The sequence below is a fragment of the Myotis lucifugus genome, unplaced genomic scaffold (assembly GCF_000147115.1).
Source record: "Myotis lucifugus unplaced genomic scaffold, Myoluc2.0 scaffold_155, whole genome shotgun sequence".
NCBI classification, from domain to species: Eukaryota; Metazoa; Chordata; class Mammalia; order Chiroptera; family Vespertilionidae; genus Myotis; species Myotis lucifugus.
Window position 1 is genome coordinate 2,672,740 of NW_005871203.1, and position 16,563 is coordinate 2,689,302.

A 16,563-nucleotide genomic window follows, 5' to 3' on the forward strand; every position below is an offset into this window, starting at 1 on the left:
GAGAATTACCAATTTTCACAGTAACTGTGGGAGCAGCAACATGGTTTTCTGAATAAAATAGTCTCAACAGGCAGTTGTACAGTGTAGATGTTCTTTCTGATGTTATAAGTGTGTGTGTGTGTGTGTGTGTGTGTGTGTGTGTGTGTGTTTCAGAAAGATCCATCCTCTCCATCATAGAAATGTCTTTTAAAGTAATAACTAATCCTGGGCATTTGTTTTGATTTATGATTACCTGCTTAAGGAAGACCAAGACATTGTGGGTGTGGCCTTCCTTTGGCAGATGAAAAGGGAAGGTGCAGATAGTGGGCACGGTCATCTAGAGCAGCGGTTGCCAACCGGTGGTCCACGGACCACTGGTGGTCCATGAGGTCTGAAAGGTTGGCGACCACTGACCTAGAGTCCCTGGGTGGTTAGTGCCAGAGCTGGTATTTGAAGCCAGGTGTCTTAGCTCCTGATCTAGTGGCTCTAAGCTGCCTCAACAGTTTTAGGGGAAGGTCCCACTTACATGTGAATGTCAAACATAAAGTGCCCTATTTCTCAGCATGTGATGTACTTGGGGAAAAGCACTTGAATAATAAACTGTGTGTCTGCAAGCTTTCCTTCTAGATGGGAAGGATTATGCTTTGCACATGGAAAAGGGCTCCTTGGGTTTTTTTTTGGTGTGTATTTATCTCAGTGCTTGAGGTGCCCGGGGGTGAGGTCAGATGTCGGTGCGTTTCCAGGACCACCCCACCTGTTGCCACAGAAGGCTGACACCGGTTTATTGCAATTTTATGTGCTGAGAGGCTACTGTATCATTAATCAGACATTCATGTTTTGAGATAAAAGCACTGCACTTTTCTAAGGGTCCTGAATGCAGCTACACAGTGACATCTTAGCGAATATGTGGTGTTTTCGGGTTTCTTCGGGGGAGAAAACATCCTCAGGAGGGTGAATTGCAGCTTGTCCAAAGGCCAGCCTTCCCTTGTCCCAGGTGCACGTATAGCCAAGCTTGGTCTCACCTGCTCTACTCAAAGATATATTTGAGGTCTGGAAACCTGAATAGCAAGCCCAGCTCTGCTGTGTAACTTGTAGCTTGATCTCTGGCCAATCAATCAACCTCTCTGGGTTGTGGTTTTCTCATTTGTAACATGGAGAGTAGTATCTGCCTCACAGAGTATTTACCATGCTGCCTTAACTGGGCATGGTACAAGGGAGGGATTCCACTAGCCTTGAAGTAAACTGGCTAGTTTGTTGTTGCAGGTGGATTGTACATACTTGAATTGCTTCTTAAGAAATAAACTAATTCCATTTCATTAATTTTTGGACTTTTTCTGATTTCAATAAGAAATTTGTATTTTTCTTCTTTCTATATTCTGCATTTGTTTTATAGTGAAAAGCTTCTACTAAATTTTCAGATATAATCTATAGAAAGGTGGTCATCGAATCAATTTAAAATACTGCCAGGACTGCCCTGCCTACCACGCAGAACGTCACAGCATACCTGAAGAGGACGTGGTCTACAGGACTTGTCTCCCTGGTCTGAAAAACTGTGGGATTGTAGCTGTTAGGGAAGATTGTAAATCACTCCTGGAGAGGGGAGTGGGCAGGGAGAGAGAGCAAAGAGCAGGAGGAGGAGGAGGCTACCTACCATGGAGCTGGCTAGAGGGACTGTGGTTTTGAAGGCCCACGAACCAGGTTGTGATGTGGGAGCGAGAATTTCTAGCTGTCAGATGTTTTTCAGACACACTCTGTGAGGCTCTTCTCAGCTTTTAGAAAACCAGTATTCAAGGGACCTTACTTTTTTAGTCAGAAGTCCAGATTCTGACCTTTCATGTTATTATCTTCATAAGATGGCAAATCACTTATTAGGTCCTTTAAAAAATCTACCAACTTTGTTTTATAAACTTAAGTGGTAAAGTTATGGGTGGAGATAGGCATAATCTAAACTTTTTGTGCCAGTAGGTAAAAATGTGGGGGCATCCCAAGGGGTTTTGGAGCTGTCCACAAGGGCCTCTAATTTGAATCCTTTTATTTACACTTTATGGAGGTGCTCATCTCATCTCATTCTTACAGTGGCCCCTGCAGGGGCCCATGCCTGTTGGATGAAGCATTGTAAGGGGGGGGCGGGGGGTGGCAGGTGTTTGCTGTTTCCATTAATTGACCAGAAAGCCATGATTTTGGCCCCTTGCTCTCTGATACACACCATCTACTAGAGATGGCTTTGAATTATTCAACTCTGGACCTCAGCAAGATAGGCACACTTAAATGGAGATCGGAGAAGAGGAGATTGGATCCCCCCCCCCCCCCCCCCCCGCTCCCGAGATTTTAAATGCAAGGAAAATAGAACTTTTTGAATTAATGAAGTGTTTGAAGCAGTGGGGGGTCTCCCCATTTGTTCTAGCTTTACAAAATTAAATCTATTTTCTGAACTGTCTAGTGGGAAAATATTTTTAAGGTAGATAATTTCTGAAAATGTCTTTGTGGTAAGCTGTTAGTGGTTGTGGATTTTTTTTTTAAATGCTGCAGTTTAATAATGAGGGAGTTTTCCATTAATATTCCAAACCATGTTTGCCAGCGGATACAGCAGGTGAAGTGGTAAAATTATGGGCCCATCAAAAATACTTACGCTTCCTGTAATATGATATTAAGTTTAATATTTTTATAACCTTCACTGAATTCTAATTTCACTAAAGTAGCAAGCACACTTCCATTTGCAGTTCAATTATGCACATTGGTTGCCTGTGTACCAAGCAAATTAGAAATGCAAAATCTCTCTGTGTTAGGAGGGGCACTGGGAAGAGTCATTAAAGATACCAGTATTTAGGTACAGATACACTTTACTAAGTGTACCCTGGGACCTGGAAATGGATGAGAGACAAACACACACAAATCTCCTAGTGTCTGAATATGTCATTTAAATTATAATTCAAAGAATCCGGGAGCAGTATTCATTACTGACAGATAGCCCTTTTCAGCACTTATATCAATCACATTTAAAGCATAAAGTTCTTCCAGTAAAATCCTGAGGAAGGACAGTGAATATCAGCAACTCTTCTTGGATGGAAACATTGGTCAATTAACGTAATTGGGTAGCATCGCAATTGGTAATTAATCCTTTTAAGAGTTTGCTGACTCAGTGTGATGAAGCTGTTGGCTTGCCCTGGACCAGCCAACCTTGGCTGCAGCTTGTAGGTGACCAGCACCAGAGTGCAGTTGCACTGCCCCAGAGGAAGAAGTCAGGCGTTGTCTGTCTCCTGCTGATACATGGGAGCTACATTTGTGAGGTTTGGACATCTTCACAGCCATGTTCTTGTTCGTTTGCTCATTTGTTTTGGAATTGAAGTCTCTGATAAGAGAAACATTTTATAAATCGTTTTCATGAACCAGGTTTATTACTCTTAGATAAGAACAACTCACATTCATATGTAAAAGGTATCTTTAATCTTTTTCACCCATATGAGATTCTAGATTTATAAAAAAAGGAAATTACCAACAAAAATTCAGCCTAATTGTACTTTTAAATATTTTTTTTAAGTTTACTGTAATATTTAAGTTTCTTAGGAAGAATTGACAGGCCAAGAGTGAATGGAAAGGGCTGTGAGAGGCGGCCACAGTGGGGGCTGGAAGGAGCACTACAGAGAGCAAGTAGGGAGAGTTCGGAAATGACAGAGTGGCCTGGAATTACTGAAGCATCAGGCAGACCGTTTTTCACATTCCAGTTGACTGTTGTAAGAGACCTGGTGTATAGGTTTTACTAAGATAGGGCACAATGGGCGCTCATGCTCACAGTGCAGGAGTGACCAGGGAGAGGCTGTTGTAGTCCACTATACAGTGTTATGGGAGACAGGAAATATGCTGGAGGTTTGGGAAAGATATATATTTTAAAAAATATTTATAAAAAAGGAGTGAGCCTTGTTCTCTGACCAGTGCCTGCATATGGCACACATCATTTTCCAGTGACACTGGGCACATTTGTGTTCATCTCTGCACAAATAAATTAGACTATGAGAAGTTGGTTATCTAAGACAGGCTAGCCTGAACTAGGAAAGACACAAAGACAATTCAGTGTTAACTTATTTATAAATAGATAAAATTAATTATTTACCTGCTAGACTCATAGTTCCATCCATGGGTCCCTGGATAGGCAGAGGGGAATGTAGTGATGTTTTCAAAATTTTGAGAATCCTAAAGGAAATAATAAATTTACTCATGATAGGATACACATTGTAACCAAAATGTTGAGCAGCTTCACTTTAGGCTAGAATTATATTACCTCATTGTGGTAACACTAGTTATCTTAAGCTGATCATGAGCTCTGGTTTTTCTCTGATTACTTTAAAACAGTGCAGCAGTGACTTCATTATTATACCATGAATGCAGTTCGGTAGAGAACAGTCTTTCGATATATAGGGTGTATGAAAGGGACAAGAAAAAGGGACAGTGGTGACCAGGAGACTGGAAACCGTGCCTTAGACAGAGGGTAGGATAGTGAGCAGCTCCAGGTAGTAGGAGAGAGGAGAAGCTGGCTGATTGAAGGTCTTTGTGCTGCCCTAAGGAGATTTCCAGAGGGAGCCAGATACAGGAGTGCTTGGAAAGTTGAAGGGAAGACGGTGCACCTCCATGAACCAGTGGAAAATGCAGATTAGTACCCCGCATAGAAACATCAAAACATGAAGTCTTGTTCTTGGTCTGACCAAGTAGGAAAGGCAGACCTGTAGGAAGGAGCTTAGGAGTCTGAGCATCAAACAATGTCCACTTACAGAATAATGCCCACGGTGGGAATGAGGTTGTGAGGTGGCATTTCAGCAGGAGCTGCAGTGTCAGGAGGTGCTGTGTGGCCTTTGTTCTCCAGGTGTGGTCCCTGGACCAGCAGGGTCAGCGTCTGCTGGGAACTTGCTAGAAATGCATGTTCCCAGTCCCACTCCAGATCTGTTGAATCAGAAACTTTGGAGGTGGGGTCCTGCCAGCAAGCAGTCCAGGTGGTTCTGATGCATGCTGAAGCTTGAGACCCTTCCTTACAGAGTGAGTAGTGGATTAAACTGTGAAAGGTGTGGTTTGTTGAGATGTGAGTAGGGCAGGGGGACATGCCAGTTAGGGTCAACGATAGGAGGAAACTGATTGGTAATAACAGAATCCTTGGGTATGGGGGGTAGAGGCAACACAATATGCACACATGTTGGACCGGCAGGGGCCTGTGTTGGGTCGTACCAGGAGATCTGGGGAGAACCAGACTGAAGAGTTGAATTGATTGTCTTTACCTGCACAATGGGAGGTTTTGATCTGAGAAATATCATAGTGGTGACTAGGGTGTTTAGGGGGAGGTAACATTTGTAGGGGTTATAGGGGTGTATAACTAGAGTAACCTGGTTGGGAGAGAAACTGCAAAGATCTCTGAGGGGGAGAATCCAGATGTCAGTAGAGGCCTGAGCTGAGATGGGTCATGTAAAATGAGAAGAGACATTTTGAAGATAAGATTCTGAGATTAAAAAATAATAAAGCGCACGCTGTAGACTTTTATTCATTAGCTGTTACCATTATGGTGCAGATGAAAATGAACTGTGACGTGCTTGGGTTCTCATAAGGAGCTGTAATGCTGCATTTAATCAAGTCATCATTTCTCTGAGGTATGTGTGTACTTGTGCATTAAGTAGCATATATTCTGCATTTCTTTCCTTTGAAGAAGGTCTGGTCTTATTGATCCAATGTTTTATGATCCCAAAGGCCCTTTCTTAACAGGATCCCACTGTTGCGATCTGTAATACGGCAGACATCATATCATAAAGTGTTAATGTGGGTGAGTGGTGACCGGGTCTCCAAGCTGTCTCCTGGTAACAGGCTTCTTTTTAATGTAGTATCAGCAGATACATTTTAAAAGTAGGATAGATGGTTCATTTAAGAGGGTTTTTATCATCAGTGTCTCTGGTATTCAAGTGAAATAAATTAAGTTAATGGGAGGCTCTTTTATAGCCTGTCAGGGTAAAAGTACATAATTTCTGTCACAATTTGCATGTATGGAGCTGAAAGAACAAACGATTAACAGCATTTATTCTGTCATGTTCTCATAAAGTTCTGGCTAATAGGGTATAGCAAATTGAATGTGACATGAGATGATGGGGGCTGAGAAATACAAACTTTGGACATGAGTTGGAGGCCATGTTGAGCAGGATGGGTATACTGAGGCACAGCAGGAGTCATGAAGTTTCACCAAGTCTAAGAGGCCACCTGACCTCTTTACTCTTTCTTGCTGATTTGGGACCCCAGAAGGAAAGGAGAGCTGGTCGGTGGAACACACCTTCTTTTCCACTTGCTGCTCAAGGCCAAAGGAGAGTCATGGGGAAGGGTTATAGCCACCTTTACCTCCTGAGCTTCCAGGAAGTTCGCCTGCAGTTCGAAGTTTTCAACTCTGGCCAGGCTCCCTAGTGCACTGGGCACCCGTGTTCCTATTTCACGAGGGCTGCCTTTGCAGAAGGGATATTTGACCTGCTACCTTGGCTGTCTTCAGTGCTCCCTTGTGATTATTGGTTACCACCATTACGCCCTTGCTTACATTCTTGTTTAACAGAGGTCTAAATGTAAGTTATACCTTCTCACAGGTCTTCCTGATCTACACTGTGGTGACTTGGCAGGTAGGGAGTGCTAGCCTGGGGTTGTGCTGATAACATCTGTAAGGTCCACAGGCAGCAGTGGATCTCAGACGGTACCCTCAGCAGAGTTGGAGCAAACAAGGTGGTTTGGTTAGAGGAGTGCAGGAAACCCTGTCCCCTCCCTGTAAGGGACACGTGCCTTTCGATACCACCGAGTCTCGATCCGTACCAGAACTCAAGGCTGGTTTGTGTGAAACTGCTCTCTGTTTTAACTGTAATTTCTCCCAAACAGGGTACTAGACCGCTACCAGTGTCTTCACTATTCCGCTAGACCATTTTCCTCCTGCAGAGCCTGTGAGGCAGCTTGGTGTAGAGTGATGGTGCTCAAACTTTTTAGTTTCAGAACCCCTTTATATTCTTAAAAATGGAAGACCCGAGAACATTTTTTGTATGTAGGTTATATCAATATTTATCATATTGTAAATTAAATTGAGAAGTTTAAAAAGTATTAATTCATTTTATAATCACATTAATAAATTAATTACATCAAAAAATGTAGTGAGAAGACTGGTGTTATTTAACATGTTTTGCCTATTTTTGAATGTCTGGCTTAGTGAAAGACAGGTTGGATTCTCCTCTCTGCTCTTGCAGTTAGTCTCTTGTAATGTGTCATTTTGATGAATGTGTATGAAGAAAAACCACTTTTTACGATAGAATATGTAGTTGGAAAAGGGAAGAGTATTTTTAATAGCTTTTTCAGATAATTGTGGACATTATTTTTTGATACTACACCAAAACTTGACAATTGACACTTCCTTCAAGTTCAGTGTAGTGTGGAATCTGAAACCACTTTGTTTCTCTAAAACACATTGGTCTCTCTTGCACTCTGGTTGGATTATGTAATATTATGTTAGCTGAGTTATACAGGTCTTCCAAATGTTGACATATCTATATACTTATAAAAACCTAGGTGGCCCTTGCGCGCGACGTCGTCACAATATGGCTGCCACAAGATGGCCACGCAACACAGCGGAGGCGGGGCCTGGTGGCTGCTCCACATAGTGAGGCCTGGGGGTCCCGTGGCTCCACGCAGCGTGGATGAGGCGGGTCCCGGCAGAGGAGGCGGGTCATGGCAAGGGAGGGCGGTTGTGGGCGATCAGGCCAGCAGGGGAGGGCAGTTGTGGGCGATCAGGCTAGCAGGGGAGCAGTTAGGCGTCAATCAGGCCGGCAGGGGAGCGGTTAGGGGGTGATCAGGCTGGTAGGCAGAAGCAGTTAGGGGCAATCAGGCAGGCAGGCAGGCGAGCAGCTGGGAGCCAGCAGTCCTGAATTGTGAGAGTGATGTCTGACTGCGGGATCGGGCCTAAACCAGCAGTTGGACATCCCCTGAGGGGGTCCCAGATTGGAGAGGGTGCAGGCCAGGCTGAGGGACACCCCCTGCCCCCGTGCACGAATTTAGTGCACGAGGCCACTAGTCCTATATAATAAAAGGCTAATATGCAAATTGACCGAACGGCGTAACGAACCAGTCACTATGACGTGCACTGACCACCAGGGGGAAGATGCTCAATGCAGGAGCTGCCCCCTGGTGGTCAGTGTGCCAGAAGCCGGGTTCACGGCTGGTGAGCGCAGTGGCAGTGGCAGGAGCCTCTCCCACCTCCACAGCAGCGCTATGGATGTCTAACTGCCGGCTTAGGACAGCAGCACTATGGATGTCTAACTGCCGTCAGTCGGACATCCCCCGAGGGCTCCTGGATTGTGAGGGCGCAGGCTGGGCTGAGGGACTACCCCTCCCCCGTCTCCGCCCCTGAATGCATGAATTTTGTGCAGTGGGCCTCTAGTTTTATTATATAACATCAAAAAATCACATTCATTACTATTTCCACTGATCTCATCGGAAAAGTCTTTAAGTACTTGGGAAACTGGGAAGCTCTTGGTGACAGATATAAATTTTCCAAGATTCTAATTTTTGCCTGGATTTTATCATTGACCACAACTACTATAAGCTGTTTTCCTTGAACGGATAGACTCGCTTCATTCCTTTTCAAGAAAACATCTGCCATACACCCAGATCTGAATAACCATCGTTTTCAAGTCCAGGAGCCAGTGTCCCCAACCAGACGGATGCACAGGAGCTTTTCCCAGAGAGCAGCAGTGTTCTCTGTGCGAGAGCTGCCATGTACTGTCAGGTCTGGGCGTGAGAAAACTAATGCATGACTTCGTCAAGGGCATTCTTCTGTGAAACTCGTCTGCTGCAGTGCCTGATACAGAGACACCAGCACTATCTGGTTCCTGCTCGGGGGGCCAGCAACTTGACCCCAGGGCTTTTGTGCCAACATCACTGAGTGTCAATACAATAGAATAGGCTCGTAATATCCTGGTATTATCATGACTTAATGGGTCACCCAATGGGGGGACCCTCAGGGTCTGTGGGATAACACTTTGAGAACCTATGGTGTGGGAGTCTGACTCTGGAGGCAAAGCCAAGTGTGTGTAATACTGACTGGCTCTGTCATTTTTATGCTGCCATGGGACCCGAGTGAGGCCACATGTTCTTTCTAAGCCCTTGTCTCCTCATCTGGAGAATGAAGACATGGGCTTCTTTGACCATTTTTCGTGAGCACTAAATGGTAGAACTAATGAAATGTGCCTGTGTGGGGTTAGTACATAGCAGGTTCTAGAGAAGTTTCCTTTCCTTTCCTTCTTAGAACATTGGTTCTAGCCAAGCAGAGGTCTCTTGGCTGTTCTCTCACTTGCAGTGCCTTGAGGAAGGGGGAGCAGAATGGACAGGGAGCAGCAGAACTTCCTGGGCTGTTTAAGCAGGGAGGTCTTAGGTTCTTTGGACTCATCAGTTCTATGCGGATGACTTAGTGTAGTTTGAAATAAAGAGCCAGCTTCTAAGAAAATTAGCAGTCTTCCTGTTGCTCTCGTCTTCTGGGCTTTGGGCTCTTTAGCAGTAATCCTGGTTTAGCCTCAGAACTCTAGGGTGGAGTGGAGGAGAAGGGGCCTTTCACAGCTGGAAAATCATCTCAAGGAAAAGGCAGCTTTTGCTACAAGAGCTGTGACCTGCTGGAAGTCTAAGTGTAGTGTGGGACAAGGTTTTCCCATCCAGAAAAATACTGGAACATGATTTTGTCACAGCCAAGCGAAACCCAAAATGCTCAAAACCCAGTTCTCTTCAAATTTAAAAAATGAACATTAATCTGACAGTGGTTTGAAGACTGTGGCCCAACTCCAGAAGAGGTCGACAGTTCCTGTCTAAGACAGATCCCATTGAGTCTTTAGTGTATCATGTATTATCTTCCTTATTGCCCTGGGGGTGGAAATGGGGACATGCTATGAGAATGTAGCTTTCAGAAGAAGAAGTTGTGGTTTTGACCTACTAGTGGGTTCAGTGTCAAGCCCGGCGTGTTATGGTGTTCCAGGTCTTTCTGGGAGAGCTCTTGCCAGCTCAGTGGTGCCTGGTCCAGAGCTGCTGGCAAGGACTTTTCCAGGAGAAAACCATGCCCTGATACCTGCAAGAATACATTCTGAGTGCAGTGGCCCAGTGTTTGAAATGACCTTAGTTCTCTGTGCAGATCTTGGGTACTCAGGCTGAACATCCTTATTTTACTAATCTTTATTGGTAGCTAGACTCGGTATCATGTGTATACAAGCCCCGAATTTTAAAAAGGGTTGCGCATGTATTAAGTTTTGTCCTGAAGAAGTCTCCCAGCAAGGTTCCCTGTAGCTCAGAGCACTCGGATGTGATGGGGGTAGCAGAGCTGCCTGGGTGACTGTACACTAAAGTGTTTAAATTGATGTCTTGTTAGGTTTTCATAGACTCTCTGTCCCCAAGATAGAAAGGACCCCTGCATCCCAAGATGGATGAGGATCTTTGTGTTTCTCTTCTCCATCATATGTGGTTCTGTGAAGTATGTGATGGTGGGCCTGGGGTGCAGGTGAACCCATCTCAATTGGAGTGACCAGGGTGGCAGAAGGGGTGCTGGGCTGCACTTTGCTGTTTGTCTTCTTAACGTTGTGACCTTGAGCAAGTCAGTTCACTTTGTTGAGCTCCAGCATCTTCATATGTAAACTCAGTCTTAGGACACTTGCCCCTTATGTGCTGCAGGGTGTGGTTGGTTGTGAGGCTTCAGAGGAAGGGCTGAGAAGCCCTAAGATGGGGGGTTCAAGGCAAGAGAACACTGAAGAGTGCCCAGAGAAAAGGTGGAAGCCTGCAGGTGGAGGAGGACAGAGCCTGCCCTGTCAGAGGACAAGGAGCCAGTCCCTCCTGGTGGCCGTGACGTTGGCTCTGCAGGCAGACCACCTGCATTTGAGTGCTCACTTCTCCATGTGTGACCTTTCTGTGCTTCCGTTTTGTCCTCTGAAAAGAGGTGTCAAAATAACCTCCACAACAGTACCTGCCCTTAAGGATTACATGGATAATAATAGGCCGAAAGTCCAAGCCTGGTTTCTGACTATGGGAAATGCTCCGTCATGTTAGGTCTTACTACCGTCAGGACCACAGTAGGCTTTCCCCACATGTGACAATGTTTTGTTTCAGAGACATAACTAGATGTGTGGTGTAGCCAAAGCCTGGTAGCAACCACCATATTTTAGAGCAGCCGTCATTTAACAGGGATAGGTCCTAAGGAAGCCAGTCAGAGCAGCGGGCACCTCGGTTCGGTCGGTGAGTGTGACCCTCCAAGGGAGCTGTTATGTGAGATTCGTCTAGGCCCTTTGGAGAAAAGGGGCATATCCATGCTGTGAGTGTGCTGTTTGTGAAAAATTTACAACATTTTATTGGCGAAACTATATTTCAAACATTACCTTGATTACCTTGCTATGGGAAATAGGACAGAGAAAAGCAAAAGCAATTCCTTACATGTCTTGGATTATTCTATATTAGTTCCTAAAGAGATTATTTGGGTGTTTTCTTGAGCAAACAAGCATGTGCTGTTTTTACCTGCTTTACCTGTTCTGTGAGGGCTGTAGGAGACATATTGTCAGGTGTGCAATCAGTGGACCAGGATTCAGAAGACCTGGGTCCCAGCTCTGCCACACCCTGCTGTTCAACCTCGGGCAAGTCACCTAACTTGTTTGGACCTCAGGTTTGAGACCTGAAAAGTGGAGAAGATGTTGGTCATCTTGCCCTGCTCACTTCACCTGGGGCACCATGAGGCTCAGTGAGCGAATCCGGGTAAATTGCTTTACAACCAAAATACAAGTATTAACAAATGGCTGCTGGTAACCAAGTTCTGACCCTCCTAATGAAATATTTTCTTTCTCAGTGATGTTACAGCCTTTCGATTATGACCCCAATGAGAAAAGTAAACACAAGTTTATGGTTCAGTCTATGTTTGCGCCAACTGACACTTCTGATATGGAAGCAGTAGTAAGTACTGAATGCTTCTTACTTTTTAGTATTCAATGATTAGGGACAGAATTGTGGGTGCATGCAGTTCACAGTGTGTTAGAATTGTTTTAAAGGGGAATGTTGTTTCCAGGGAGGTTTTTACTCTGGCTGCCTTTATGGTTTTCCTAAAAGCTTTGATTTTTTACATTTTATGTAACTCTCTAGAATACTGTTCTTCTTTGACTTTTGTATCTCAGTTTGCCTCAGCAATTCCTTGTTCTGATGGATTGTATCTTGAATGGTTTGTGGGTTCTCTCCCTTTCCTCCCATCATGTGCCCTACAGAAAAGGGCACCCGCTCATTACCATGTCTCCCCCCCCCCCCCCCCCTTGGGTCTGGGAAGCATGATTTTTTTTTTCTTCCTTTAGGTTCTTTCATTTTTTTCTGCTTAAATGCATGTTTAACTAATTTGGTAAAAATAAGATGACTTCATTTTCATAAAATAAATGATACTATATTATTGATTTTGCTGGAAAAAGAGTGTAATGGAAATTCCAAAGTAAGCTTGTTACTCAAATAAATGAAGAGGCCTTCTGGTGCTGTGAGTGTGAGTCGCAATATACAGAGCAGCTTCGCCATCCATCGCACTGGCCAGGACAGGTGTCTGGTCCTCACAGAGTGGGAAAGAAAGGCAGATTGCCTCACTCCAGCCTGCCAACCCAAACTAAGAGACTGCAGTCATCCAAGAAATGTCTGCAAGTTTGGTTAGCTGTGACTCACACCGTCCTGTAGTTTTCTCTCTTAGAGTTTGATACTGAGGGCTGTTTTATGCACAGCTCACCTTTGTGTCTCAGAATCACCACACAGCCTTTTCTACTCGTCTTGGAAAAGTAAACCGACCATCTTCATGTGTTTAACTTTGGGGGTTTGAGAGAGATCAGTGATAATGAGCCATCTTCCTTTGCATAAGAACAATTATTGAGGCTACTTTCCCTTTTATTTCCTAGATCACGATGTGTCATTTCATGTTAATTTGTGTAATCAAGGAAATGTATGGCAAATACAAAATAAGGGATATCTGAGAATATGTTCTATTTGGCTTTTGTTGCATGGCTTACTAAAGAGAGCATGGGCTTGGGTGTGAAGCTGAGGTCTGCCTTTTACTAACACTGTGGCCTTGGGCGATTTCATTAACTCACTTGAGGGTTTGGTCACCTGTAACATGGGGTTAAGGACCTGGTTGATGGGTTGTCGTGGGATGAAACGTACTCTGTGTAGAGCACCTGGCAGTGCCTGGCTCTGTTTCATCTGCCGTCACAGGTCTGGCACTCTCGTAGTCAAGGTGAATCTCACTTCCTCATATGGTAATTTTTGTACCAGTTTTAAAGATGTTTCTATGAAATGTACATTGTAGAATTTTTGGAAATACAAAAATGAAAAGTTACCTGAAATTTGTTATACTTGACCTAACCACTGTTAATGAATGAAGCCTTGAGCTTTTTTATTTTATTTTAAAATATCTTTTTATTTTGATATACAGAAAGTTGAAAAAATGCTACATTAACCACTCATATTACCTTTACCTAGAGTCACCATTTAACATTTGCCACATCTCCATTTCTGTCATAAGCTTTCTTTTCTACTGAACCACTTGAGGGTAAGATGCCGACTTCACCCCTAAATGCTTCAGAATAAGGCCAGTCTCCTGTATAGCCACATACTGTTACCACAGCCTAGGAGTCAACATGGATCGTATTGTCTAACAGAGAAACACACATTACAGTGTTTTTCAGTTCCCCAGAGGCCTTTAGTTCTAGTCTGATAGAGTAGCCTGGACCTTTTTAGTTTTTTATGACTTTGAATTTTTTAGAGTCTAGGCCAGTTCACTTGTAGAATGTCCCACATTCTGGATTTGTCCAGTCTAGTTGTTTCCTCATGATTAAATTCAGGTCAAATGTTTTGTGGCAAGAATATTCCATGGGTGATGTCATGTATGTATCATTTCAGAAGGCATTTAATGTTGATTGTCCCTCTGTTGGTGACACTAAGTTTGATTACTTGGTTGCAATGATGATGGCCAACTCTCTCCAGGGTCAAAGCACATTTGCCCCTTGTGGTTAATAACAGGGAATCAGTGATGCGCTGAGTAAACTGGTGCTTGGATTCAGCAGCAGTCCTCCTCCCAGAGGCCTTAGCATCCAATGATAGTCCTCCCCAATGCTCTGATGTGTGCATGTTTGCACAGAAGCAGACTCAGAACATTGATGTTGCATCTTCACTGACTTTCTGTGGATTTCCCATGAGTGAAATGCTCCTCAGTGTCCTGTGAACGGCATGTGCACCACGGAGAAACTGCCAGGGTTTATTGGCAGTTCACACTCTGTTGTCTTCATTCTTGGTTCTTAGTACCTGTGTTGCTCCAGCTGCCCTTGCCTCTTGGTCCTGGGGCAGGGCTGGGGGAGTTTGTTCCTTCTCTGTATTGTAACCCTCCTGATGCACTGGGCTACAGTTCTCAGAATCCCATTTTCCACTTCCAAAAGGAGGAAGAGTAAACCAGGCATGCAGCGTCCCAGAACAGGGTTTAGCCAGGAAGCCGTCTGCACCAACAGACGGAGGAGGAGAACAGCAGAGAAGGCTTGCTGGCTAATGTGCCCTGTTGGTTGTTGGCAGCATGGATCCCGAACCACACCCAGATAGGACGTGCTTACTCTGTCTAAGGGATGCACCCTGTAAAGGAGGTTTATTTTCTTAAGGGTCAAGGTTAGCCCTGGCCATCCAACCATCAGCCATGGTCCTCTCTCTTCTAAGTGTTTCCCACAGACTAGCAACAGGGGGGCATTGGTTGACTTTGAGGAGTTAGGCAGCAAGACTGGGATTTGCGAAGTGTAATAAATATTCAGGAAAGCTATTATATTTAATCTTGTCATGTTGAAAATATTGAAATCTCAGCAGACTTAATTTCTTTATTTGATATATATCAGGGCTTTCTCATTAAGAGTATTTTTCTGAAATTGTCAGTTATAGGAAGAAAATTATTCTTCCCGCAGCTTTATAATATCCTGATTATTAAATTTAAATTGTTTTAGTGGAAGGAGGCAAAACCGGAAGACCTTATGGATTCAAAACTTAGATGTGTGTTTGAATTGCCAGCAGAAAATGATAAACCAGTAAGTATATTTATAGTTAACAATAATTGAATGTTGCAAGCTGATACTTATTTGCATACCATCTCCTGCAAAACCAAGATTTAAGTTGGCAAATTATTTTCCTCTTTCTCATGCATAAAAAAAAATCTTAAGTCGACAAATAAGTGGGCCCCCACAAAATCAGCCTTTGAAAGACTTGCAGAGAGACAACGAATTGGAATAATTTTTGCCCTTGCAAAGTACAACCTGTTGGCTGTGGAAATGTTATAAATCCCAAAGAGCATCTTTGACTTCACAGAGTTATAGGTCGCTCTTACATGGGGTAAGACTAAAACAGGGAATAATTTGCCATTTATCATGGTGCTTGACAGACAGGTGTTAAGCATGTAGGGTCTGTTGTTTCACAAAGAACCTAAAGGTTCTCCAGTCTGCTGTTTCCCTCAGCACCACCTCTCTATCCCGTAACCCCACTTCCTGCTGCTGTCAAAATTGCTTTTAGAGGAGGAGTCTCCACTTCAGACTAACATGTGGGCCCCATACTCTGCTATGGGCCTTGTAGAATGCCTGACTTCGGCCCACTAAATACTGGTAACTCTACCTAGTTGTGACAACCGAAAATATCTCCTGACATTGCCAAATGTGCCTCCCCCCCCCGCCACCACCACCATTGAGAATCCCTGTGCTGTCTGAGGGGTGAATCCAAGGAACGGCTTCTCTCAGGCTTCCGCTCACTTTTCTCTTTGTGTAAAACTGAGGGATTGGCCTGGCATGGCCCTTACTTGATTCCAGTTGAAGGCAGAAGACTGAAATGCTAATATGGAATCCCTTCAACCTAGTCAGAAAAACTTAAATTGTATTAAAAACACAATTTGAAGCATAGGCAGAGCATTAGCTACCCTGGTTGTTAATAGCTGAGACCTTCTGAGAACATTACCATAATGACCCCCAGGAATACTCTGGATCTGTGCCAGAACTACTTAGTATGTTCTTTCTGCACAGTCACTGACATGACCATTACTCTGTTTCTTTGAATTGCACATTATGTCCTGGGAAGGTCAGTTTTGGAAGTTATGAGACCTGTATTCTGGCCCTAGCTCTAGCTCTGTGATACATTAGCTCTGTAGATTGGGGCCTTGCCTTATAGGGCCTCACTCTTCTCATCTGGAAAATAAAGGTTGGAGCTAGATAGGTCAGTAGAGCTAGATGAGTAGTTCTAGATTACTACTTGGAACCCCACCACCCAGGACAGCTCTCCTCAGTACACCTAAGCCTCTACGCCAGGGTCCTCAAACTTTTTAAACAGGGGGCCAGTTCACTGTCCCTCAGACCGTTGGAGGGCCGGACTATAGTTTAAAAAAAAAACTATGAACAAATTCCTATGCACACTGCACATATCTTATTTTGAAGTAAAAAAAACAAAACAGGAACAAATAGAATATTTGTATTTGCATGTGGCCCGCGGGCCGTAGTTTGAGGACCCCTGCTCTACGCCATCCGCTCCCCCTCCCGTCCTCCCCCA

General features: G+C 44.2%; 1 protein-coding gene across 1 annotated transcript in view; it reads left to right on the top strand.

Annotated features, from left to right (window-relative positions):
* VAPB (VAMP associated protein B and C) overlaps positions 1–16,563 on the top strand; it is a 60,085-nt gene that overhangs the window by 38,741 nt on the left and 4,781 nt on the right. The window contains exons 3-4 of the mRNA XM_006095425.3: positions 11,834–11,937; positions 14,985–15,065. Coding sequence (XP_006095487.1) covers positions 11,834–11,937; positions 14,985–15,065 — 185 coding nt within the window. The remainder of the gene's footprint in view (positions 1–11,833; positions 11,938–14,984; positions 15,066–16,563) is intronic.